Source organism: Pelodiscus sinensis, chromosome 1 (genome assembly GCF_052426305.1).
Source record: "Pelodiscus sinensis isolate ZL-2025 chromosome 1, ASM5242630v1, whole genome shotgun sequence".
Lineage (NCBI taxonomy): Eukaryota > Metazoa > Chordata > Testudines > Trionychidae > Pelodiscus > Pelodiscus sinensis.
In genome coordinates, this window is record NC_143052.1 from 165,864,720 (window position 1) to 165,890,150 (window position 25,431).

At 45.6% G+C, this 25,431-nt stretch overlaps 1 protein-coding gene across 4 annotated transcripts in view; it reads left to right on the forward strand.

Moving 5' to 3' along the window:
• Nucleotides 1-6,037: 6,037 nt before the first annotated feature.
• ARL6 (ARF like GTPase 6) overlaps nt 6,038-25,431 on the forward strand; it is a 40,986-nt gene continuing 21,592 nt past the window's right edge. Inside the window, exons 1-4 of one of the 4 annotated variants that reach the window (XM_075908962.2) lie at nt 6,038-6,113; nt 12,281-12,428; nt 17,465-17,526; nt 21,695-21,763. In XM_075908962.2, coding sequence (XP_075765077.1) covers nt 12,306-12,428; nt 17,465-17,526; nt 21,695-21,763 — 254 coding nt within the window. In that variant the 5' untranslated portion in view covers nt 6,038-6,113; nt 12,281-12,305. The other 3 variants (XM_075908966.2, XM_075908954.2, XM_075908972.2) reach the window with 3 other exon arrangements.

Genomic DNA, 25,431 nt, shown 5'->3' on the forward strand with positions numbered 1-25,431 from the left:
AGCAGGAGAGCACTAGCCTCGCCTGGACCGGCAAACTCTCTGATCTGAGACAGCTCAGGTCCCTGGGGTACCGGACCAGAGGGCTCCAACCTGCACTATATTGCCGCTAGGCATTGTATGCCCACATCTTGAATACCTTATGCAAATCTGATCAGCCCATCTAAAAAAAGATATATTGTATTTGGAAAAGGTACAGAAAGGGCATTAGAAATGGTTAGGAATAAATAGGAGAGAATACTGGGACTTTTCATCATGGAAAAGACATGACTAAATGGGGTAGGGATACGTTAGAAGTCATAAGAACATAAGAACAGCCATACTGGATCAGACCAAAGGTCCATCTAGCCCAATATCCTGTCTTCTGACAGTAGCCAATGCCAGATGCCCCAGCGGGAGTGAACAGAACAGGTAATCGTCAAGTGATCTTCCTCATGTTATCTATTTCCAGTCCCTGACAAACAATGGCTAGGAACACCTTTCCTACCCATTCTGGCTAATATTTATTTATAGACTTATCCGTCCATGAATTTCTCCAGTTCTTTTTCAAACATGAAGAAAAACTTCCTTTTGTTTGTTTTAAGCCTGCTACCTATTAATTTAATTTGGTGACCCCAAGTTCTTTCGGTATGGGAACAAGAAACTTTTCCTTATTCACTTTCTCCATATCTGTCATGATCTTATAGACCTCTATCATATCCCCCTTTAGTCTCCTCTTTTTTAAAATGAAAAATCCCGGTCTTTTTAATCTCTCTTTATGTGTCACCCGTTCCAAACCCCTAAACATTTCTGTTGCCATTACCTGAACTGTTTCCAATGCCAATATATCTTTTTTGAGGTGAGGTGATCACATCTGTACGCAGTATTCAAGATGTGGACATACCATGGATTTATATAGAGGCAATAAGATATTATCTGTCTTTTTCTCTATCCCTTTTTTAATGGTTCCTAACATTCTGTTTGCTTTTTTGACTACTGCGGCACATTGAGTGGATGTTTTCAGAGAACTATCCACAATGACTCTAAGATCTCTCTCTCTTGAGTGGTTATAGCTAAATTAGTCCCCATGATTTTGTATGTAAAGTTGGGATTATTTTTTCCATTGTGCATTACTTTGCATTTATCAACATTAATATTCATTTACTATTTTGTTGCCTAAGCATTTAGTTTTGTGAGATCTTTTGAAGCTCTTCATAGTCTGCTTTTGTCTTAACTATCTTGAGCAGTTTAGCATCATCTGCAGATTTTGCCACCTCACTGTTTTCCCCTTCTCTAGATCATTTATAAATAGGTTGAATAGGATTGGTCCCAGGACAGACCCTTGAGGGACTCCACTACTTACCTCTCTTCATTCTGAAAACTGACCATTTTTTTCTACCCTTTGTTTCCTGTCTTTTAACCAGTTATCAATCCATGAGAGGCCCTTCCATCTTATCTCATGACAACTTACTTTGGTGAGGGACCTTGTCAAAGGCTTTCTAGAAATCTAAGTATACTATATCCACTGGACCCCCCCTTGTCAACATGCTTGTTGACTCCCTCAAAGAACTCTAGATAATAAGACAAAATGCCATATTATTTCCATATAAAGTCATTGTATGCCCACATCTTGAATACTGTATGCAGATCTAGTTTAGAAAATCAGGTCTAGAAAATCATGAATGGTGTGGAAAAATAGAATAAGGAAGTATTATTCATTCCTTCATTAACATAACTCAACAAGTTGCACCAATTAAATGTATAGGCAGCAGATTTAAAACAAACAAAATAAATTATTTTTTCACAATCTATTTGTGGAACTCTTTACCAGAAGATGGTGGAAAGGCCCAAACTATAATAGGGTTCCAATAAGAACAAAATAAGTTCCAGTAGGATAGGTCCATCAATGGCTTCTAACCAGGATGGTCAAGGATTGTGTCCTTAGCTTCTGTTTGCCAGAAGCTAGGAATGGGTGACAAAGGATGGATCATGATAATTGCCTCTTTTGTTTATTCCTCTTGAAGCATCTGGCATTGGCCATTGTTGGAAGACTGGATACAGGGCAAGAAGGACCATTGGACTGATACAGTGTAGCTATTCTGGTGTTCTTACATAGAGCTGAAATGTATCCGCTCTCTGCTATAACCTACTATACCCCAGACTCCTTCCACAGTTGAAGGAGTCCTGATGGGGTGTGTGTCTCTCCACAGAGTTAGTAACAAAGTAAGAATATACATTAAAATGTTACGGCTAACTAGTGTCCCTTAGGTTACTTGCCATAAGATCTCAGAACTAGCCACATTATTCTGAAAATGTAAATAATTTTCTGAGCCAACTATCCACACACAACTGGCTAAATAGCCACAAATGGCTAGTGGCTAGTGTGTTGGACACCACAGGTTTATATGGTAATTAGATATAGTGCTCTTGTCAGATAACGGCTAAGTTGTCCGCCATTGTGATATGCACAAGTTGCCCCCACCAAATCTGAAATGGTGCCCCGGCACCATCAAATCACTATTGATTTTGTACTCTGATAAATGTCTTTAGAAAATGCACACACAGTTGATAAAGTTGTTAAAGAACCATAGCATACTGTGATAATCCCCAAATTGCAGAAATCAGCAGGATCTGATCCTATATACATAACAGCAGCGTGCCCTGAAAAAGAAGCACAATTTATCTGAATCAGAACACTTTTTAAAATTTGCTGTATAACCTCTGTAATTTTATTCAGTCAATACACTGGGTCTGTGAGCATTGTTCTTCACTGAAAAATTCTATTGCAACTCCTTTTCTGAAATGGCAACAGGGATTTGATTTTCCAATAGCACATGGCAGAGCAAGTTTTTAACAAATGCTAGTTATAGTTGTTTTAATATTCACATAATGCCATATTTATACAAGGAAAAAATGCTAGCCAAAATACTCAATCTTGCCCCCCAAAAGTTTAAAATATAAAAGTATGAGCAGGTTTTTTCTTCATAATGCCTTACATGCACTACAAAACTAATGTTAATAATAGTGGAATGCTGGATTTCTGGAGTTAAACCCTGCTTCCTTATTTGGTAAAAGCTCCCTTAGTAACAACTGCAAGATTTGGCCTACAACAGTGCATAAAGTAAAAAGTGAATGTTGTATTTAATTCTGACAGTAGTGAGACCTTTGGTCATTCTTATCAATTCAGTGAATTCAAGAATCTAGGTTCAATTCTCAAACACTGACTATGGTTATGTCTGCACTGGAAGGGTTTGGAGACAAAAGTGTTGTCGACATGCAGAAGTTGCCAAAAGTGAAAACCAGTCAAACTGTTTTTTCTGCTTCCCATTTTCGACAATTCCTGGCACCCTGTCAACAGATAGAGCAAAGTAATGTGGGTAAGCATCCCACAATGCAGAGTTGTAGGAAGGCAGAAGTGATCTCGCACTTCTTGGGATTCTCTCTTGTAGCGCTGTGAGCTCTCCATACTAAGGAATGTCAAAGCAGCACAACAGTCTCTCTAGTTCTACTACCACAGCAACAACCTGCTAGCAGGGCAAAAGAGAAACACTTCAATGATTTTCTCTTTGTTCCTCAAATGGAACAGCTCACTTAGCTTTCAGATACTTCCCGGAGCTTTGAAAGGGAGGAGGGCACATGCCTGCAGGGCAGCAGAGATCACAAAACACTAAGCACAGTGAGGTCAGGCATTATGGAATACTGGTGGAAGCCAATTCTCTCAACAAAACAAAGATCAGACTCTACACTGGCTTTTTGTTGGCAATAAAGGGAGGGGGAAAGACAAACATCTCTCCCAGGGGTGGAAGTTTTTTATCGCCAAAACTGGGTGTATTTCATTACAAAAGTCACATTGCAGTGTAAATGCTCTCACTGTTTTGTCTCCAGACGACATGTTTGGTGACAAAATGTGCCAATGTAGACAAGCCTTAATTTGAAAAATAGAAAACAAAACCTTTCTCTTTACACTGGCTGTCTATACTGTCAATTGAAACCCAAAACTTTTGTCATTTCAGAGGTAGTAAATATTCACCCCTTGCTCCCCTCAAGGCTGGCCTTAGGGAAAATGGCACCCTGAGCAAACATATTTCGGTGCTCAACATTATGTGGGTGTGATGCCCTCTCATTGACCTTGGCCCCCATGGACTTCCCACCCTCCCTTCATCCCAAAGACCTGTTCCTCTTCCTTTACCCCTAACCCCTGCACCTTGGTCACTCCTAACTCTTGCTTGCACCCAGGTGAGGAAACTGACCTTGCTATACAAAACAGCTGGCATTACTGCTTGCTCACCCCAGGGCTGTTGCTTCTTCTGCCTCTCACATTCCCCTTGGGGAGGGGGCAAGGAGAAGGCAGCCCTCCCATTGGCCGAGAACAGCCAGGGCGAGTGACTTGGCCAGAGAAGAACCAGAACCACAGCTGCGTGGCTGCAGCACAGACGGGGAGCAATATCTAGATCCTAAGTGGTTTGATACTTATTCCACATGCTGTGCAGTTTGATACATTTCATCTACCACTATGTGCCTGTCTTCTTGGGAACTTGAGTTACCATCATCACATCCCTTCATGTTCTGCTCTCTGTAGTGGGCTCTCAAAACAGTTTAACTCAAAGTTCCTTCTCTTAGGCTACATCTAGACTGCAGAGTTTTTCCAGGATAGCAGAGGTATCTCAGAAAAACTCCGCCATGTCCAGTGAATGCGTCTGCTCTTCCAAAATTTTTTCATAAGGAAGAAGGGCTCTTCTGAAAGAGGAATCTTTTCCGAAATTTGGCCCAGTATAGACGGGCCAAAATTCAGGAAAAGCCTCTTCTGAAAAAACAATTGGAAAAAGGAATGCAAATTGCAGAGGGCAATTTGTGTACCTTTTTCCGATAAAGCTCCATAGTCTAGATATAGCCTTATATTCAAAACATTCTATCACAGCACTGACAACCTGTAAGACTACTATTCCTTCCCCAACCATAAGCATCCATAACAGCTGGGTGTTCCACTGGAACCATGGGAATGGTGACTAGGGAGCTAAAGGTGAGCACAGGAGAGAACTTTCACAGTTGCCCACTTTAGACCTTGGCATTTATTTCCACAAGAGATGGCCACAGCACTTGCCATGTTCAGAAATTAATGCAAAACTTGTACCATTGGTTTCCCTGTCCCTTAGTAATAGCTGAATACCTACAACAGATCCTTTTTTCCTCAAGGCCAGGAAAAGGGAAGAGGGCTATTCTATGCATCTGCCTTGTTTTTAAATACTTGAAAGATGCTTTGATATTACAGCAGCTTCAGGGGGTGGCTGAGTTAGTCTGTTACAGAAAAAAGGACAAATGGTCTGGTAGCACTTTATAGACTAACAAAACATGTAGATGGTATCATGAGCTTTCCTGGGAGTTCTGGTCATCGGAAGAAGTGGGCTGTGCCCACGAAAGCTCATGATACCATCTACATGTTTTGTTAGTCTATAAAGTGCTACCAGACCATTTGTTGGTTTTTTATATATATTACAGGGATATCAGCCATCTGACCTGCTAGATTTATCGTTGTATTGAGTCTCAGTTTAGTCTCTCTGCAATCTTAGGGTAACTCCCCTAATCTGTGTGTCAGTTTCCACAACAATGACAGGGGATATTCAGAGGCAGATTTTGAAATCCCACCCACTCAAGAGTTAGTTCAGATCTGCACCATTGGGGGCTTTTTGGTGTGTGGGGTCGGGCTATCTCCGGAGCTGGCAATTCAGGAACAGGTCAGGCGTTTGCTCTCCTAATGCGCGTGCCCAAAGCCGGGCAAGGGCTGGGAGGCATCATGGAGCAGCCAGGCCGCTGAACAAGCCTGGGACAGGAGGAGGACTCGCCCCTGACTCTCCCGCAACACGTGACTTTGTGTGCGGGCGGCGCGCTCCCCGGCACCAGCCGCGCCTGGAGCCCCAGGGACCGAGCCGCTGGGCTCCGTTTTGCGCCGCGGGTCTCTCGGCGCAGGGGATTGGCGGAGGGGACGAGGGCGGGGCTAGCGCGTCAGGGGCGGGGCTGACGGGGGGGCGGAGCTAGTGCCGGAGGGGACGGGGCTGCCGGGGGGCGGGGCTAAGGCGGGAGGGGGAGGGGGCGGAACGGCGGCGTGGTCTCCTAGGTAACGACGCAGGAGGTGGATGCCGGTAGGGCCCAGGGCTCCGGTGGGTTCTAGTGGGGCCGGGCGGGGGGAGGCTGCTGGGTCCGGCCCCGCGTCAGTGACCGGGCGCGTGAGCTGCCGCCGGGCCCGCGCCGCGCGTTCCCCGGGGCGGGAGGTGCCTGGCTCTGGCCGAGCGGCCCGGTGCTGCCGCCCCCTGCTCGTGAGTCCGTGCGCGCCCTTCCCTCGCCCCAGCCTGTGGCTCGCCTCGCCTCGGCGTCTGGCAGCTTCCCGGGTGCAAGTGGGGTTAGTTGATAGACCCGTAAACTGCAAAGCGGGGTGGGTGGGGCACGCGGGTGACTTAGGAGGTGCAGGGCGCCCCTGCCAACATGCTAATTGGCGCCTGGGTGACCCTTCTGACCGGCCCTCCCCGCATCGCCCCTCCCCAGGCACCCACAGTGGGAAATCATCTAGTCCAGTGGTTGCCCTCTAGTAGATCTTGGAGACAGATGATCCTGACTGGTTTGGTCAGAAAGCTATCAAGCGCTGGCACTTCATTTGCTCTTCCAGCCACTGGCATGCTGCTCCTGCCCTCTGCCTTGGAGCTGCCCCCTCTCCCAGCCTCCTGCTTGCTGTGCAGAGTATGGGAAGGAGAAGAAATGGGTGCTGATGGCAGGGTGTCCTTCCTCCCCCCGCTCTTGTATCCTATCTCCCCAGAGAGAAGGGGATGGAGGGAGCTTGGCAGTGTAAATCTCTGCCACTGGCACATGCTGAGTGTGTGTCTGTCATTCTCACAAACACACACTGTCCTTCACTCTCATCTCACAACCGAACACACACAAGGGGGTTGTTTTTACTTTTACTGCCTGCAAAGTGTGTTATTTTTGATTTTTGACTGGTCTATGCATTTCATAACTTCATTTCTCTTATGCTTAAATTTAATATTCTGAGTAGGGAGCTCTAAAATGCCTAACCTGGTGTGGCTGGAGTAATTATCCCTATGGTAATTGCTGCTCCTGGAAGTGACTGGCATGTCCCTGCAGCCCCTGAGAAAGGCAGGGCTGGGGGGTCTCCACATGGTGTCCTTGCCTGCAGACACCACTTCTTTGGCTCCCATTGATCAGTACAGGCAGTCCCCAACTTACGTGGATCCGACTTATGTCGGATCCGCACTTACGAATGGGGCTTTCTCGCCCCGGAGGTCGAGGTAGCGGATTGCTACCTGTGAGCTCCGGGGCGAGAAAGCCCCATTCGTAAGCTGCTCTGGTGCCCCTGGTCTGCTGGAGACCGTCTCCAGCAGACCAGGGGCACCGGGCGGGTTCCCGCGCTTCTGAGGCTTTGCCAGAGCAAAGCCTCAGAAGCGCGGGGAACCGCCGCTGCTGCCGCTTCAGTCCCGGTGCCTGTGGTCTGCTGGGGACCGTCCCCAGCAGACCACAGGCACCGGGACTGAAGCCGCAGCCGCGGGGGGGGGTCCCGCGCCTCTGAGACTTTGCCAGAGCAAAGCCACAGAGGCGCGGCACCCCGTTGCCTCTGCGGCTCTGCTCCCCGTGTCCCTGGTCTGCTGGGGGGGGGGGGCGTGGCTAGTGTGCCCCCCCCCCAGCAGACTAGGCTTTTGTTTTGGACCCTGGAGCAGAGCAGCTGGAGCGCTGCCAATTGGTCCTGCAGCACCGCTCTGGGCACTACTGGACCAACCCGGCAGCACCCCAGCTGCTCTGCCCCAGGTCCTGATTCAGCCGCTGCTGGTCAGTTTCAGCAGTGGCTGAATCAGGACACCTGGGGCAGAGCAGCTGGGGTGCTGCTGGGTTGGTCCAGTAGTGCCAAGGAGCAAGGAGCGGTGCTACTGGAGCAACCCAGCAGCACCCCAGCTGCTCTGCCCCAGGCGTCCCCAAGTCAGCTGCTGCTGAAACTGACCAGCTCTGACTACAGGAAGCCCGAGGCAGAGTTGCTCTGCCCCAGGCTTCCTGGAATCAGCGCTGATCAGTTTCAGCAGCAGCTGACTTGGGGAAGCTTGGGGTTCTTAAGTTGAATCTGTATGTAAGTCAGAACTGGCGGTCAGTTTCAGCAGCGGCTGAATCTGGAAGCCAGTTCCGACTTACATACAGATTCAACTTAAGAACAAACCTACAGTCCCTATCTTGTACGTAACCCGCCTGTAATGGGGAACTGTGGCCAGTAGAAGCTGTGGGCTTAGTGCCTGTAGATGAGGGGCAGCACATGGCACCATGGAGACATTGCTGTACATGCCAGCTGCTTTCAGGAGTGGTGCAGGACCAGAGCAGGAGTAAGCCTGCCTTAACTACACTGCTCCACCACCCAGAGGCCATCTCACTTAAATGGTGCCCAGCTAAAGCCTGCTTCCTGAATCCTGCTGGGGCTCTTGTATATTTTGAAGGTGGAAGTGCCTATCAACTAGTCAATGTAAATTCCATCAACTACTCAACTAGTAAATTAATCACTAGTTAACATCCCTGTGCCCATCACTCATTTTTCCCCCAGTGTATTAGGTTCTATCCTATATCTATCTATTTATCTCATCCACTGACATCAGTTACAGCTGGGTTTGCTCAGCTATTAAGCAAAGACCACTGGGTTCCAAGTTGAATACCCTGAATATGATGAACACACAATTATTGCCCATGTGAAGTATGGTTTCAGGAATTTTCCCAGCATCATATAGTAACTCTGGCAGGTGTCCTAATATACTTCTCCAGAACAGCATTAAACTGACTTAACCAAGATGCTATTGTTTCACTTCCTGTAATGATAATCTTCTGTCTTATTCAGTATACACCTTCAACTTCTGCAATAAACGAGACGGGGTCTTATAGACATTAGTCTCCTTTACTACACAATCCTCATTCATTCTCTGTACACTGAATGAGGCAGGAAAAAGGAGTGTGTGTGTCACAAGGCATTAGGGATGTTAGCATATAGTTGAGTAAGCAATTAATTGATGAGCCTGGACTTAACCATTAATTCTAGCTACTACACACACTGCCTCTTTGCTGCCTCTGTATTAGTGACAGCAAGGGTGAGGGAGGTGAGAGCTGGTGCCTGTCGGAAGCCGGCTTTATCCCACAAAGCTGCCTGTCCCTTTGCCCCCATGCTATTGCCTCTAATAAAGACCAGGTGGGAGCTGATGCTTGGGGGGAATCCTAAAATCCCCCCCCCCAAAGCACCAGCTTCATAGAGCTGCGTGCCTCCTGCACTGCTGCCTTTGTAGAAGAGGCAGCAGTATGGTGGGGGGAGGGAGGAGCAAGAGGGATGCTGTTGCAGCCTCTGTCTGCGATGGGCCTGGGGAGTCTGGTCCATCATGGGAAGATGCTGCTGCCGCCCCGCACTGTTGCCTCTGTATTAGAGACAGCAGCGCGGGGCAGGAGGCAAGAACCGGTCTGTGTGGGGAGCTGGTCCCCTGCAGTGCTGCCAATGTTCTGTTCCTGTATTTTCTTGTAAAATATGTGTTTTGATTAATATTCATATTAAGATTTCAGCATTAAATATGCCCGGTATGCATAATGTGGGTGAGGTAATGCTGATGTGAAAACTTCACTTTTCATAATCTTAAAATAAATATATTTACAGTATAACTTCTGTGTTATATTATAATCGCTATTTCAGGTGATCTTGTCAGTTTTAGAAAACATCAGCTCTTGAGAGAAGTGTGTACCTTTTATAGGATTCTTTGCTCCTTCTGTCAACTTTGGAGTGACTTTTTTTTAATCATCAAACTATCACAAGTGACCAAGACAGCTAAAGGGGGAGAAGGGCTTACAGGTTTGTCATACTGTACTATAGAATAGACAACAGAAAGTATCTTTCCTCTTTGGCTGCTCTTTGTTAATATAAATAAATCTCTTGTGCAAGTGACAGAATGACATGTTTTGGAGAAGAAGATTCTTGTCAGGTTCATTTGACAATGTATAAGCTTTACATCTGTAACCAGGAATGTAAAAAGCTTTTATTGTACCAAATGGAATCCAGAAGAAAAATGAAAATTAACTAGTTCTTATAGTTCATTGGAAAACACATATTTGTACAAGAAATACTATTGGTAGCAAATAAGTTAAACTACTTCAATGAAAACTTACTCAAGATTAATGTTGCTGAACATATAGCTACACAGTAGATCAGTAGAATTCCCAATGCAGAGTGTTTCAGCCATAGAAATTATAAACCTGTTCTATGTAGTCTTTCTACTACCTCTACTTTTGCCATGTGTTCTTCACCGTAATTTTCTTTTTAAATGTCTGATATCGGTTATCATATTGTAAGGGGTTGTGGAGCTACTGAGACTGAATATTCTTTATCAGCTTTCCTTACCTCCTCCCAACCTCCAGGATGTTTTTTGGTAATCTAAATACACCAACCAAGTCTGGAACTGAGTTGTATATAGTTTTGCTCTCTATATAGAGGGGATTTTTTCTCTGAAAATTCTTTTGTGATTATACATGTTTTATTAGCATGTGCCACAGACGTTCACTGTCAATTATCATCTGTTGAAATTATTTCTGATTGTAGCTTTCATAGACTGCCGGTTCTTAAATTTCAAGTAATAGACTAATTGAATAGTCAATGCATTTTGCATCAACTATTTGATTAGTTGATAGGGTGCCTCTACCTTTGAAGTGTAGCAACAGCCCTAGGGCTGTTGCTACACTTCAAAGGAGAAAATGCCTCATGAAGCTTGGGATCAGCTAGGGACTCCACCCCTGACCCTGGGCTCCATGCAGCGCTGCCACTTTGAAACACCACGGGGAGCCTAGCCTCAGGCTCTACGTGGTGTTTCAAAGTGGCAGCGCTGTACAGAGCCCAGGGTCAGTGGGGGAGTCCCCAGCTGATCCCGGGCTTCGTGCGGTGTTGCTGCTTTGAGATGCCATGAACAGTCTGGGGCCACCCCAGCTGGCCCGGGCTGAGCATGGGGTTTAAAGTGGCAGTGCCACGTGGAGCCCAGAGCTGGCCCCAGCTCCATGCAGTGCTGCCACTTTGAAGTACCTCTGCCTCTCTCTGCCCTCCTCCACACTTGTTGCCTCTTTTTGATAGAGGCAGCAAGGTGGGGGAGGGGAAGCGACTAGTTGACTAGCCTGTTGACTAGTCATTCACATCCCTAATATGTAGTATGTCCAGGCAGATGCTGTAAAATAATTCACAACATAAGCCCTTTTTAGTCCACCTGCTGCTGAGCAACCTTAGTGAGACAGTTTCTTGACCTGAGTAACAATTTGGCTTCTCTCTGACAAGTAGTTGTGTGTTAGGTTATATGGCTACATCTCTGACTAATCTGTCTTAATCAGTTTCTGGTTATAGTGAATTATTTTCTGATGTATAGTTTTTAATATCAACATAAGTAACTAATTTCAGTTAACCGTACTGCATATATAATTCTGTTTTCAATAACCTTCAAGTGGGTGTGTGAAAAGGAAATGTTACTTTGCAAAATGACAATGTGAAGATTTTTATAATGTAAATTGTAGGGATGTCAATGCGTACCTGTGAACTCAGTTAACCGATAAGCCTGGGAGCCAGTTTGCAAAGCCAGCTTTAAGCCGGCTATCACAAAGTCACCTGCCCCCTCTCACTGCCTCCCATCCCGCCTCCCTGCTATCTCCTAGAGCTGTTGCCGCCTCTCCCCCCACCTCCTCAATGCTGCCTCTGGTACACTCCCCACATGTAGCAGCTCCTGTTGAGCTACCTGTTCCCCATGCTGCTGCTTCTGGGCTTGCAGGGAGCTGGCTTAAAAGCTGCCTGTTCCCCTGCATGTAAACATTAATAATTCAGCGGTTATACGTTTACACAAACGTATTTTAACATCACTGGTAATTTGTGATAACTGGCTGGATTTCTGATAGTTTAATATATAATTCTCGTTGGTAAAGTTTAGTTAATGATGATGAAGTTCTACAGTCTTGTTGGCATTTGCATCACTAGAATGTTTGACTAATGATTCATTGGCTAGCAATACTACAAGGACATTGTGCTATGTAGACCAGGGTTATAAGCAGCCAATCTACTTTTGTGTTAGGCTTCTTCCCAATAATCAGCTTATGCTCTGTTTACTCTCTGTATTAACCAAACCTGCTGTGACACAGCTTGGGAGGGGGTCTTATTTGTATTGTCCTCTTGAAAGCCTTAGGACTTCTGGCCCACATGTATACCTACTGTGCTGTACCTGTAACCATTTTAAATAGCAATTTCCTTTTCTATTCTTCTGAACTGCAGGTGTTCTCTGCATTAAATCAGAATCATGGGATTGTTTGATAAACTAGCTGGGTGGCTTGGTCTGAAGAAAAAGGAAGTTCATGTTTTGTGCCTTGGGTTGGACAATAGTGGCAAAACAACTATCATTAATAAACTTAAACCTTCAAATGTAAGTAGCCTCCTAGTTCACTACTGTTATGAAATGCTACTGCAAAGTAGATGATTGTGTACACTATTTTAGATTCTATTATCCTAGACATAATTGTGGAGGAAAAAGGTGGAAATCTGTTTATAAGTTTAGGACAATATAATGTGTGTAAGAAAGCTTCAGACTATTTGTAAACCTGGCTTTATATGTGTGAGTATATACATATTTTTAAAACAGCCACCACCACCTATTAATATGCCTACTATCTTCTCAAATCATAGGATTAGAAAGGGTTTATGATGGATGTGAAAACTGTTTTTATTTTGAATAAATATTATAGTTTGAAGTTCTAATGGTTGGGACAAATACAGTTTTACAGCAGCTAGCACTTGTTTACAGCCATATTACAGCCATAATATTTGTCTTAGTCTTTAAGGTGCCACAGGACTACTCATTGTTATTAATTTCCTAGTTATGTCGCACCATTTTTAAATCAATAATAGTCTAACAACAATATGTATAGTATCATGAGCTTTTGTGGGCAAAACTCATTTCATCAAATGGTTTTACCCTCAAAAGCTCATGATACTATATATATTTCTGTTGGTCTCTAAGGTGCCACAGGACTACTCATTGTTCTTAAAATTACAGGCTAACACAACTACCCAACTGAGACTTCAGGAAATTAATAGTGAGAATGCAAAACTTTTATGAAGAATTCATCATTGATACTTTTCCAAATTAATGGATTGTGACCCTCAGGTATACTAAGCCATTGATTAAAAAGAGAGTATGAATTCACCATCAACATCTTTTGTAATGTGTGCATATATTGCTCTTTGTTCTGATTTGGCAATAAGACTGAATGCCTTATATAATGACTTGTGGCACTGAAATCTGGAGACTTCCCTAGCTTTTTATTTCCTTGCATTCAAGTATTCTGGTGGGTTACACGTAGCCTGATGTAACCTTAACTGTTGTTAAATGTAGTCATTTGTTAACATCCTATTATATATTTAGTTGAAGATAATCTTAAAAGAGGAGATTTTTTTAATAAAAAGAAGTCCTATCGAGTTGCAATTTATAAAGTTAGTGAGCCCAATGTTTTTTTGCTTCAGTAATTTTGTTTCTGTTAAAATGTAATTAGGTCTATACATGTAAATTAGATATCTATAACATTACTTTTTAGCAATGCATAGATGCTAGCTGTTGCAACTACTATTTTATTTTTATGGCTTTGTTCTCAAAAGTGATGACTTTGAAACTTTATTATAATATCTGTAGTATTATAGTGCAGTATCCAGAGCATGGGTCAAGTCTTTAAGTTAGTACTAGTATATGGCAGTGGGCACAATAAAACCCCCTAAAATAGATAATATAGATAATTATGTGAGTCAAGCAAATAGAAACGGTCTCTTTGTGTTTAATTCATCGACCACATTTTGGTAGTTATTTGTGAACGTATTGTAAAATGAAATATGCAGTAACATTACCTTCTGATAAAAATGTAACAAACTTCATTAGATCAGAGTCTCTAAAAATTACTAACTCTGATAAATGAATTAGTTTATCTGACAAATTGCTTTGAACTGTCAGCTAATCATCAAAGTACAAAGCCAATGATTGTATTTTAGGCAGAACAGTCACCTTGCAAAAGAGCTTGACAGAGGCATTTTAAAAAAAAAAACCTCCCACTTTTCCCTGCCAGCTACAATTTTGTTCTCAGCTAGTTACAGATAACTACTTTGAATTTCTTAACTAATTTCTAGTATAAGATATCCTTGAAGGAAAGTGGAACCTTTGTTGTTCAGTGCAGAGTTATGACATCTTATTGATGGGAACTAGTGGCAACTACTTCTGATGGTGGTGAAAATAATTTTTTTCATAATGATTTCAAAGATTAATAAACTAAGCCAGTTTTAGTGTATATATGGGAGAAAACCAGTTTCTTGTAAACATCTTATTTATAAATAAGGCTTTAGAGCCCTTATTTTTCTCAAATAGCTAGATTCTTTTCAATTTTATTGATTTTTCATAAAGATTTTGACATTGGGCCACTTTTCCAGAGAAGTTGCACTGGTAACCAGGCTTGTTGTGCTGCGGTGTTCTGTTTTGTTCCGACATTTCATCCTTAGGTAAACATAGTACTATCTTTGAAGTGCACTGGTAGATAACAAATAGGGTAATAACCCAAACCAGTGGTCACCAACCAGTAGATTGGGATCTACTGGTAGATCATGGAGCCTCTGACGGGTAATCCTGACTGGTTTGGCCAGGAAGCTATCAAGCACTGGCACTTCAGTTGGCTCTCCACCCACTGTCGTGCTGCTCCTGCCGCTGCCTTGGAACTGCTCCCCTGGGAGCCTCCTGCTTGCTGTGCAGGGTGTAGGAGGGAGAAAACAGGGGCACTGATGTCAGTGTGTCCCTCCCTCCACTCATTTCTCTCTTATGCTTAAATTTAATTCTTTGAGTAGTGAGTTCTAAAATGCCTAACCTGTCATGGCTGGAATCGTCCCTATGGGAACTGTTGCTCCTAGAAGTGGCTGGCATGTTCCTGCAGCCCCCATGAAAGGGAAAGCAGGGGTCTCCACATGCTGTCCTTGCCTGCAACTCCCGTTGATCAATAGTGGAGAGCTGTGGCTAATAGAAGCTGTGGCATTAGTGCCTGTAGATGAGGGGCAGCACATGGTGCCAATGAGCCATTGCTGTACATGCCAGCTGCTTTCAGGAGTGGTACAGGGCCAGGGCAGGAGTAAGCCTGCCTTAACCCCACTACTTCACCCCCCGGAAGCTGGCTCAGTTAAGTCGTGCCCAGCCAGAGCCTGCTTCCTGAACCCCCTCCTGCATCTTACCTCCTGTCCCAGACATGAGTTCCCCTGCACTCAAATTCCTTCATAGAGCTTGCACCCTGAACCCTCTCCTAGACCCCAATCCACCACCCTGGGCTAAGCCCAGAGCCCCTCCCACATTCAGAACCCTTTGGCCCAAGACCAAAGCCTGCATCCCAACTCCCTACCAGCCTGGTGAAAATGAGTGAGGTTCGGAGAGGAAGGGGGATGAAGTGAGCAAGGAGAGGCCTCTGAGAGGGGGTGGAGCAGGGGTGGGGCCTCATAGAAGGGGCATGAAGGAAGTGGGGCAAGGGTATTTGGGTTTGAGGTAGATCTTACATTGCACTTAAATTGAAAAAGTGATCTTATGGTTGAAAAGGTTGGAGACTACTGACCTAAACATTCAAGCTACTGCTTCCCAATTAGAAATGTAAATCCCATTTAACTAGTGAACTGGTTAAACTTTGTTTAAATGGTTAACTCGTTAAATGAGGGGTGGGTGTAGGGTGCAGCATACCCCTGCCCACGGTGCACTGGGCTGGGCCTGCCACATATGCGGGTTGCTTCGGATGGGCTGGAGTGCCCCGTGCCTGCAATGGGCTTCAGCCACCACTGGTTAACCATAGCGCCTCACCCGTTAAGGGTCAGGCTAACCGGTTAACCATTCACATCGCTATTCCCAACATAAATAGGTTACTGCTGTAGCTTGTGATAAGGAATATTAGGGTAATATATTGTCTCTTTATGTTTTAAAAGTGTTGAGGTACAGGCAGTCCCCGGGTTACGTACAAGATAGGGACTGTAGGTTTGTTCTTAAGTTGAATCTGTATGTAAGTCGGAACTGGCGTCCAAATTCAGCCGCTGCTGAAACTGATCAGTTTCAACAGCGGCTGAATCTGGACGCCAGTTCTGACTTACATACAGATTCAACTTAAGAACCCCAGGCATCCCCAAGTCAGCTGCTGCTGAAACTGATCAGCGGCTGATTCCAGGAAGCCTGGGGCAGAGCAACTCTGCGTCGGGCTTCCTGTAGTCAGCGCTGGTCAGTTTCAGCAGCGGCTGACTTGGGGACTCCTGGGGCAGAGCAGCTGGGGTGCTGCTGGGTTGCTCCAGTAGCGCGGCTTCTCGGCGCTACTGGAGCAACCCAGCAGCACCCCAGCTGCTCTGCCCCAGGCGTCCTGATTCAGCCGCTGCTGAAACGGACCAACCTGGCAGCCCCCAGCTGCTCTACCCCAGGGGTAGGCAAGAAAAGCCTGGTCTGCTGGGGGGGGGGGAGGGCACTAGCTGCACCCCCCCCCCCCAGCAGACCAGGGAGACGGGGTTTTGCTCCATCTCCCTGGTCTGCTGACCTGGGAGACGCGGAGCAAAGCCGCAGAGCACGCGAGCAGCGGGACAGTCCAGGCGCGCCGTGGCTGTCCCACTGAGGGCATGCTCCGAGGCTTTGCTCCCCATCTCCCTGGTCTGCTGGTCGGGAGACAGGGAGCAAAGCCGCAGAGCACGCCCACAGAGGGACAGCTCAAGCCCGCCCGGGCTGTCCCGCTGTGGGCGTGCTCCAAGGCTTTGCTCCCCATCTCCCTGCACACCAGGGAGACGGGGAGCAGCTTTTCTCGCCCCAGAGAATGGGGGCGGCGGACCGCGGTGCATCTGGGCGGCCCGCCGCTCCCGTCCTCCGGGGCGAGAAAAGCCCTGTTCGTAACTGCGGATCCGACATAAGTCGGATCCGCGTAACTCGGGGACTGCCTATATAATATACTTTGGGTTGAAATTGTGACCTCCAGAGGGTAAAAATACTTGGATTCTTCATATTGTAACCTCATTGGTAATTCTTCAATTCAAAAAGCTATCACTTAGCTCTGATAGTATGTCACTTAGCCCTGTACCTAAACTATAACTGAAAGTTTGTTTAAAAAAGCAAGGGAATTCAATATTAAGGCTAAAACATCTTCACTTCCAAGCCTTAACCCAAAGGTAATACAGAGTCTCCATTTTTTTGCTAGAAAATCCAAAACTTGGATCTTGAGAAAGTGGAAATTCTGGGAAAGTCCATTAAGTACCTGTCATGTCTATCCAGAGATCTTCTGTTTCTAAAATGTTTCCTGAAGACTATATATTGCATCAAAATGTTATGGTATATTAATAGTTTAGAAATAAGATCTTATTTCAGGAGCTGTTTCTAATTTACAATGTGTTTGTTGTAAAATATTAATTTTCTCTCTCTTTTTTTTTAAGGCTCAAACTCAAGACATAGTTCCAACAATAGGATTCAGTATAGAAAAATTCAAGACATCCAGGTAACATCACTTTTGTGTACATGAAATTCATCTCTTTTTATCTTTCAGTGTGATGTAATCAATGTAAACATGATGATCTATGCCAGTGTTTCTCAACCTTTCTTTATAAAGTACCCCTTTAAAAAAAAAAAGTACCCCCAGTACCTACAGTTTTCAGACACACACAATTTTTTCCACCATTGCAATACATTTGTTTAAACGACTTAATCATAGCCGGCGGGCGATGAAATTTTTGGATGTAAAAAGTATAAAAATAATAAAACACTGTAAAACTTAAAACAAAAATTCAGTTTTCTCCAAATTTTAGTTGTGTTGATGTACCCCCCCAGACTTCTCTCGTGTACCCCTAAGGGTACTTGTACCACTGGTTGAGAAACACTGATCTATGCTGATATAATAAGGTGTCATTTGAGTCACGCATGTTGCTATATCACAAAGAGGCTAACGTTTTTCAGTTTCACATGAGAGTCTTAAGTTTCTTGAGTCCTGGCCTCACTTATAGAATTGATAGGGCTGGAATTCTACCAATTCAGTGTGTGTAATCTTTAGACATGTCTCAGATCACTGAAATGTAACCTGTAATAGGTTAAGAAGTATCACTGAGATACTCTGAAGAGATCTCATTCTTAGCTCATTAACTAGAAAATGGAGGCTGTAGCCTTAGCAATATGAAAGCTGCATTGATTAAAGTCAGGAAAAGAGAGGGGAAATGATCAGTTTCAAGAAACCTGGGTAAAAGGGCAATTGCCTCAACACACCTCACTTGTGTGTCTAAAAAAATGAAAATACTATGAGAGAATTATGAAACATTTAATGTACCTTGACAATACTTTGAAAAAATGTGTAGCCAGTCTTCAAACTAATGTGCCCTACTCATTAGGAGACTTGCAAAAAATTAATGAGTTTCTTGCTTGAACTAGGACAGGAGTGGGCAGTAATTTTTGGCGGGGGGGGCACTCCAAGATTTTGGAAAATGGACAAGGGCTATGAGGTCTAGGATAGAGGTTGGGCACAGAAGGGCGCATGGGATAAAGGTCTGGGGTGCAGGAGATGATGTGAGGTCTGAGAGGGAGTTTGGGTACATCTAGACTACATGCCTCTGGCGACAGAGGCATGTAGATTAGGCTACCCGGCATAGGAAAATGAAGCAGTGATTTAAATAATCGCCACTTCATTTAAATTTAAATAGCTGCCGCGCTGAGCCGATCAGCTGTTTGTCAGCTCAGCACTGTTGTCTGGACGCTCCGCGGTCGACATCAAAGGCATTTGTCGACCTCCCAGGTATGCCTCCTGGGATGAGGTTTACCTGGGAGGTCGACAAATGCCTTTGATGTCGACTGCAGAGCATCCAGACTACCGCGCTGAGCCGACAAATAGCTGATCAGCTTAGCGCAGCAGCCATGTACATTTAAATGAAGCGGCGATTATTTAAATCGCCGCTTCATTTTTCTATGCCGGGTAGCCTAATCTACATGCCTCTGTCACTAGAGGCATGTAGTCTAGATGTACCCTCTGAGTGAAGGGGGGGTGACCTGGATCAGGGGATTGGGATGTAGGGTTAGGGAGGGGATATGGGTGCAGGAGAGGATTCTGGCCTTGGGAAGGGGCACTAGGAGGTGGTGCAAAGGCTGGGAGGCAGTTGTGACCTGGGAGAAGGGGGTGCAGACTGCAGAGGGTGTGGGTGATGACTTGGGGCAGGGGATTGGGGTGCAGGATCTGAGAATATGTGTGGGTGCAGGAAAAGATTCTGGCCTGAGGGGTGTAGGAGGAGATACAGTGTCTGGGAGGGTATGTCTACACTACCACCCTAGTTCGAACTAGGGTGGTTAATGTAGTCAATCGAAGTTGCAAATGAAGCCCGGGATTTAAATATCCCAGGCTTCATTTGCATCTTGCCGGGCGCCGCCATTTTTAAATCCCCGGTAGTTCGGACTCCGTGCCCGCGGCTACACGCGGCACAGAGTAGGTAGTTCGAATTAGGCTTTCTAATTTGAACTATGGTTACTCCTCGTAGCCAATCTCTCCGCTACTGTAGGCTGGTTGTTTCTGGCTAATAGGTGCTGAAGATTGGGCTGGGGGCAGGGAGATCCCATGAATCTGCCCCCTTCCTGCAGAGCAGAGAGCTGCACGGACTGCGCTTTAAACCGCGCAGCTGTGTGCCTGAGGGTCCTGGCAGGGTGGTCTGCGGGCTGGATCTGGTGTCTTGGCAGGCCGGATTCAGCCCGCAGGCTGTATTTTGCCCAGCCCTGAACTAGGATGACTAGGACTGATGGGAATAAAATTTGTATAAGACCTAGCTATTGCATTCAGAGTTCTTGATCAATTAATTGTTTTTGGGTCACCTTATATCACCTACAAATCACAGCATCACAGGGTGCTATGATGTATACTGTCCTCCCCTCTTTCTGTTTTGCGATCCTTTATTTGCTTATTAAATTGGTTAGCAGGGGAGAATAGCAGTCACATTTTCATACACAACCAGAGTGTTTAAAAAGTTTGTTTCAGCTCATTAAAGATTCGTCTGACTTGCTAAGTCCTAGTCTACACTAGGGAGTTATTTCAAAATAACAAGTGGAGCGTCCACACTACCAAGCCCATTATTTTGAAGTAATAACTCCCGCTTATCATGAGGAATAATGCTTTTTTAGAAATTATTTCTAAATAGCATGAGTGTGGATGTTCAGCTGCTGCTATTTTTTAAAAAATAATTGGCCTCCAAAGGCCTTGTAACTGTATTTGTGGCCTTTCTGGCCACACCTGACAATTCTAGTGTTCCCTTTCTCTCTGCCCGTACGTAAGAAGGTCACTATATAACTCAGTGATGGAAATGTAGCCGTGTTAGTCTGGTGTAGCTGAAACAAAAAACAGGACTATGTAGCACTTTAAAGACTAACAAGATGGTTTATTAGATGATGAGCTTTCGTGGGCCAGACCCACTTCCTCAGATCTGAGGAAGTGGGTCTGGCCCACGAAAGCTCATCATCTAATAAACCATCTTGTTAGTCTTTAAAGTGCTACATAGTCCTGTATTTTATATAACTCAGATGTGCTGTGACAAAATGCTAAGTACCATCTCCCTCACAGGTCTTTCAGCTTTTAAAAAAAATCTTCATTTCTGTTTTCAAGGAGTAAAAGGTGAGCAGATTTCCCTCTTCTGCTGTTTCCTGTGGTGCTGGCCTTATGTGGGGCTTGCAGCAGCAGGGCCCAGCTCCACTTAGTGTATTCTACTGTGGAGAGGATGGTGGACACAGGAGTTACAGACCTAGTACTTTTTTTAGGTCTTTAGGGATCTGAGTCATTTCCCTCTGTAGAAAATATCTAATACAAATACAGAATAATTTCAGGAGGCCAGCTTTGCCCATATTTTGCTTATTTTCATTTATATGGATTCACAAGTTAATCAAAAATTTGTTTTGTAACTCTTTCATAAATGGATTTATGATTGTGCATAGTGTGGATGTTAAAAGGGTTTACCAGTAAGCAGGAGGTTATTGGCATGCTTAATGGTTAACCAGCCCTTGCTGGTGACCTCTGGCAGTAGCCAGCTGTGTGAGGCTGGCGGCTGTGGCAGGGCTGGAGTTAAAATGGTTAAACACGTAACTGTTTTAACATCCCTAGTGCTTTGTGTTTGGGTTAAATGTTGAAGCTACGTTAGACCATTTATCTATTTATCTGCTTGTGAAAACCACAAATTTAAATACTACATTATAAGGATTTTAATGAAGGATAGTTCTGCCCACTGAAGCCAGTGAAAGCCACATGTGCATATTAAAAGCATGCTATCAAATTTTAAAATCACATCCATCTGAATTTCATTTGCCTATTATTGTACCAAAGGCTACTATGGTTGACTTACAGAAAACACACTTCACCCTCTATTTTTTAAGGTTATTTATTTTTCTATTTGATACTATTTATGTAGTCAGTTAGTTTCCTTGGCTGTTTGTGTGGTCTTTCCACAGAGCAGGAAGGGGAAGAGAAATTTTTTTTTATGGGTAATTATTATTGTAGTACCACAAAAATGGGTAGGAAGGCTGAGAGCTGGTGTCATATCTGATTTTTTTTAATATGCTGTGTTTAAATTTGATTGTACATTTAAAAGTGTTAAAGGAAATGAGGAAACTTTTTGTTCTGTTGGATCTTTACCTCACTCTTTCTTCCTTTGCAGTTTGTCTTTTACAGTGTTTGATATGTCAGGCCAAGGCAGATACAGAAACTTATGGGAACATTACTACAAGTAAGTTTAAAAAAAAAGTTGCTGTTAATAGTAAAAAAAAATTAATCTAGACAAAGGTATACAAGTTACAAGAGCTGCTTGTTCATGCTAGACAAATTAAGATTGGAAATAAGGAACAAGTTTTTTTTTAAGTGAGGGTATTTAACCCTCAGCACAACAATGAGTTTGGTGGATTCTCCATAGCCAGAAAAGCTTTAAATTAAGATGTTTTTCTAGAAAGCATGCTCTAGTCCAAACAGAAATTAATTCATGGAAGGCCTATTGCCTTTGTTATATAGAGGTTTTACTAGATGATTACACTGACCCCATCTGGTTTTTGTAATATATGAAAATTCAAAAGTGTGGTTTTACCAGCCTCTTTCATTATTATTAGTCCTAAAATTCATAATGATGGCTTTATAAGCAGCTTAGCTGAGTCATGAAGGAATGTGGATTTTATGCTACTGATGTTACTAAGAATATTGTTCTCCAACAAAGCTTTAAGCAACATCCTACTTCTAAACTAATTGACTTGGAGTTATCCAGTGCTTTATAATGATTATGGTAGCTCGTTAAGTATTCTTGAATTGATATATCAAGCTTGTGGTAGATCCAGCTGTGTGTTTTAAATTAAACGCTAATACTTGATGCAGGTTTATACTGGTTTGTTAGTATGAATTATTCAAAACACACTTTGCTTAGAACAATAAAATATGGGATACAAAGAGCATGAGGAGTCAAAAAATAAGGCGACTTATGAAGTTATAGCAAACATATATACAGTAAACTTCCGATAATCCAGCACCTTTAGGACCCAGGGGGTGCCAGATTATCAGATATGCCAGAGTACCGGAAGTGGGCTATGGGGTGGGAGGGTTGGCGGGGAACTGTGCAGCCTGGGAGAAGGCGGCACTGCGGGACCAACCCGGAAGAACCCCAGCTGCTCTGCCCCCAGCTTCCCCAAGTCAGCCACTGGTCGGTTTCAGCAGTGGCTGACTTGGAGAAGCCGGGGGCAGAGCAGCTGGGGTGCTGCCGGGTTGGTCCTGTAGTGCCGCCCCTCACCTGAGCGGCGCTGCGGGACCAACCCGGCAGCACTTCAGCTGCTCTGCCCCCGGCTTCCCCGAGTCAGCCACTGGTCAGTTTCAGCAGCAGCGGACTTGGGGAAGCTGGGGGCAGAGTAGCTGGGGTGCTCTGCCACAGGGCTTCCCAAGTCTACCGCTGCTAAAACTGACCAGCGGCGGATTTGCAGAAGCTGGGGGCAGAGCAGCTCCAATTGTGCGGCTGGCTGGAGCACGTCCGGGTTCCAGTTGGTGCTGGACTATCAGGAGTACTGGACCACTGGATGCCAGACAATTGGAGTTTTACTGTATATGGGGATTGTATTAGTACTCTGAGAGCAGCATAGAAAAGTAAAGATTTAAACACTTAAAGGTTGGGGAATCACTGAAATAGAGGTTGGATTTCTTATCATTTTTCTTTAAAAAAGTCCTGTAGCACCTTATAGACCAGTGTTTCCCAAACGATGGAAAAAAAATGCCAGGCCTCAGCGTGCCTGGTGGCTGCCGGCCCTTAGGCCGATTCGACCCATTCGGTCTCTCCCCAGCTGTGCCTGGAGCGGGCTGCGGGCCCCGGACAACCCCCCACCCCTCTCCACCTCCAGAGCGTTCCCCTTGGCCCCGGTTCCTGCCGCGCGCAGCCCCTCCTTGCCGCCTGCCGCCTATGTGCGGTGTTGCATGTGGGCGGGGAGGACGCCTGGGCATGACGTGACGTCACGGCCTGGGGTTTTGAAACCCGCGGGAAGCACATTGCGGGGCCTGGCTGGTTCCGGGTTTGGCCTCTGGGGCCTGAGTGCGGACTCTGGCCCCGCAATGTGGAAGGAGAAGGTAGGGAACTGGCTCATGCGGCGGCGGAGGCGAGGAGAGGAGAGGAGAGGAGGGAGAGGGGGGGGAAGGGGTGGAAGGAGAAGGGGCTTGGTCGGGGGAGGGAAAGGCACCAAGGGACAGGGGTGCAGGAGAGAGAGACAAATGCCAGGGGGCCAAGTTCAGACCATGAGGGAAAGGGTAGGAGGGGAGGTGTCAGTGGGAGAGGGGACAGGGTGACCCTGAGAGAGGAGGAGAGGGGAAGGGCACTGGGGGCTGGAGGGGGAGGTGCTGGGAGAAGGTTTGAAAGAAGGGGTGGGCATGAGGAAAGTCAGGATGGAGCAAATCGTGTGTGAGGGCACAGAGGGGCAGGAGGGGAATGGGGCAGAGACTGGTGAGGGGGTGGGTATTAGGGAAAAAGAGAGCAAAGGGAGGCACAGGAGGGTGCTGGGCTAAGGAAAGGTGCAGGTGCCAGGGGATTCTGGGGTGAGGAGGAGGGGAGAGCTGGCCACCGGAAGCAGAACTGGACAGGGGAATCAGGGCAAGCTGGGGAGATTGGGGGGCTGGTGGAAGCAGGGCTGCCGGGGGATGTGAGGTTGGGGGCAGGGAGCTGGCCGGAGAAAATGTGGGTGGGGTGGGAGAAGCGGCCGCTGGAAGGAGGGCTGGACGCAGGCAGTGGGGCTGGCCAAGGGAGATTGGGAGGAGAAGCGGGGGAGAACTGGCTGCCCGGGAGGGGGTTGGGGGAAGTGGGGCTGGCCAGAGGTGCAGCAAGGGGAGCAGGGGGGAGGAATGAATCGGCCTGTAGGGAATGGGACTGACCCGACCCCATTCCCCCCTCTCCCGCCACACACAAAGCACGAGTTAGTCCGGCCCAGGGATTCTACTGTCCCCTTCCCCCCCCACACACACCCCTTGAGTAGTTGCGAACTATCTGGCTGGTAGACACACTCATGCAGCCTGAGCACATTTACCAGCCAGGCAGTTCGAAGCTACAAACTGATACATCTATTAATAATATAACTTACCTACTGAGAAAATACCAGACATGTTATATGTCTGGTACATGCAGTCCCCGGGTTACATACAAGATAGGGACTGTAGGTTTGTTCTTAAGTTGAATCTGTATGTAAGTCGGAACTGGCGTCCAGATTCAGCCGCTGCTGAAACTGATCAGTTTCAACAGCGGCTGAATCTGGACACCAGTTCTGACTTACATACAGATTCAACATAAGAACCCCAGGCATCCCCAAGTCAGCTGCTGCTGAAACTGATCAGCAGCTGATTCCAGGAAGCCCGGGGCAGGGAGACCAGGGAGACGGGAAGCAAAGCAGAGCAAAGCCGCGGAGCACGCGGGCAGCGGACAGCCCAGACGCGTCTGGGCTGTCCGCTGCCCGCGTGCTCTGCTGCTTTGCTTCCTCTCCCTGGTCTGCTGGAGACCAGGGAGACGGGCCCCGTTCGTAACTGCGGATCCGACATAAGTCAGATCCGCGTAACTCGGGGACTGCCTGTATTTTCTCAGTTTGTTTTTCATGTGTTTATATTTTTGGGCTGCAAAAAGCAGAACTGAAAAAAAGGGTTCCAATTAAAGTAAAAAGTTTGGGAAACTCTGGTCTAACCAGCTTTCTGTCTGTCTTACAGCCCATTTATCCAATCCGTATTCCTTAACTTGCTGGCAAGAATATTGTGGGTGACCATATCAAAAGCTTTGCTAAAGCTGGCACTGGGAGATTTGGGAGGACCAAAAACAACTTATTTGAATATTCATCATTTGATTAATGAATATACAAATATGCAAATGAACATTACTGGTCCTCAAAAAGTTTGTGAATG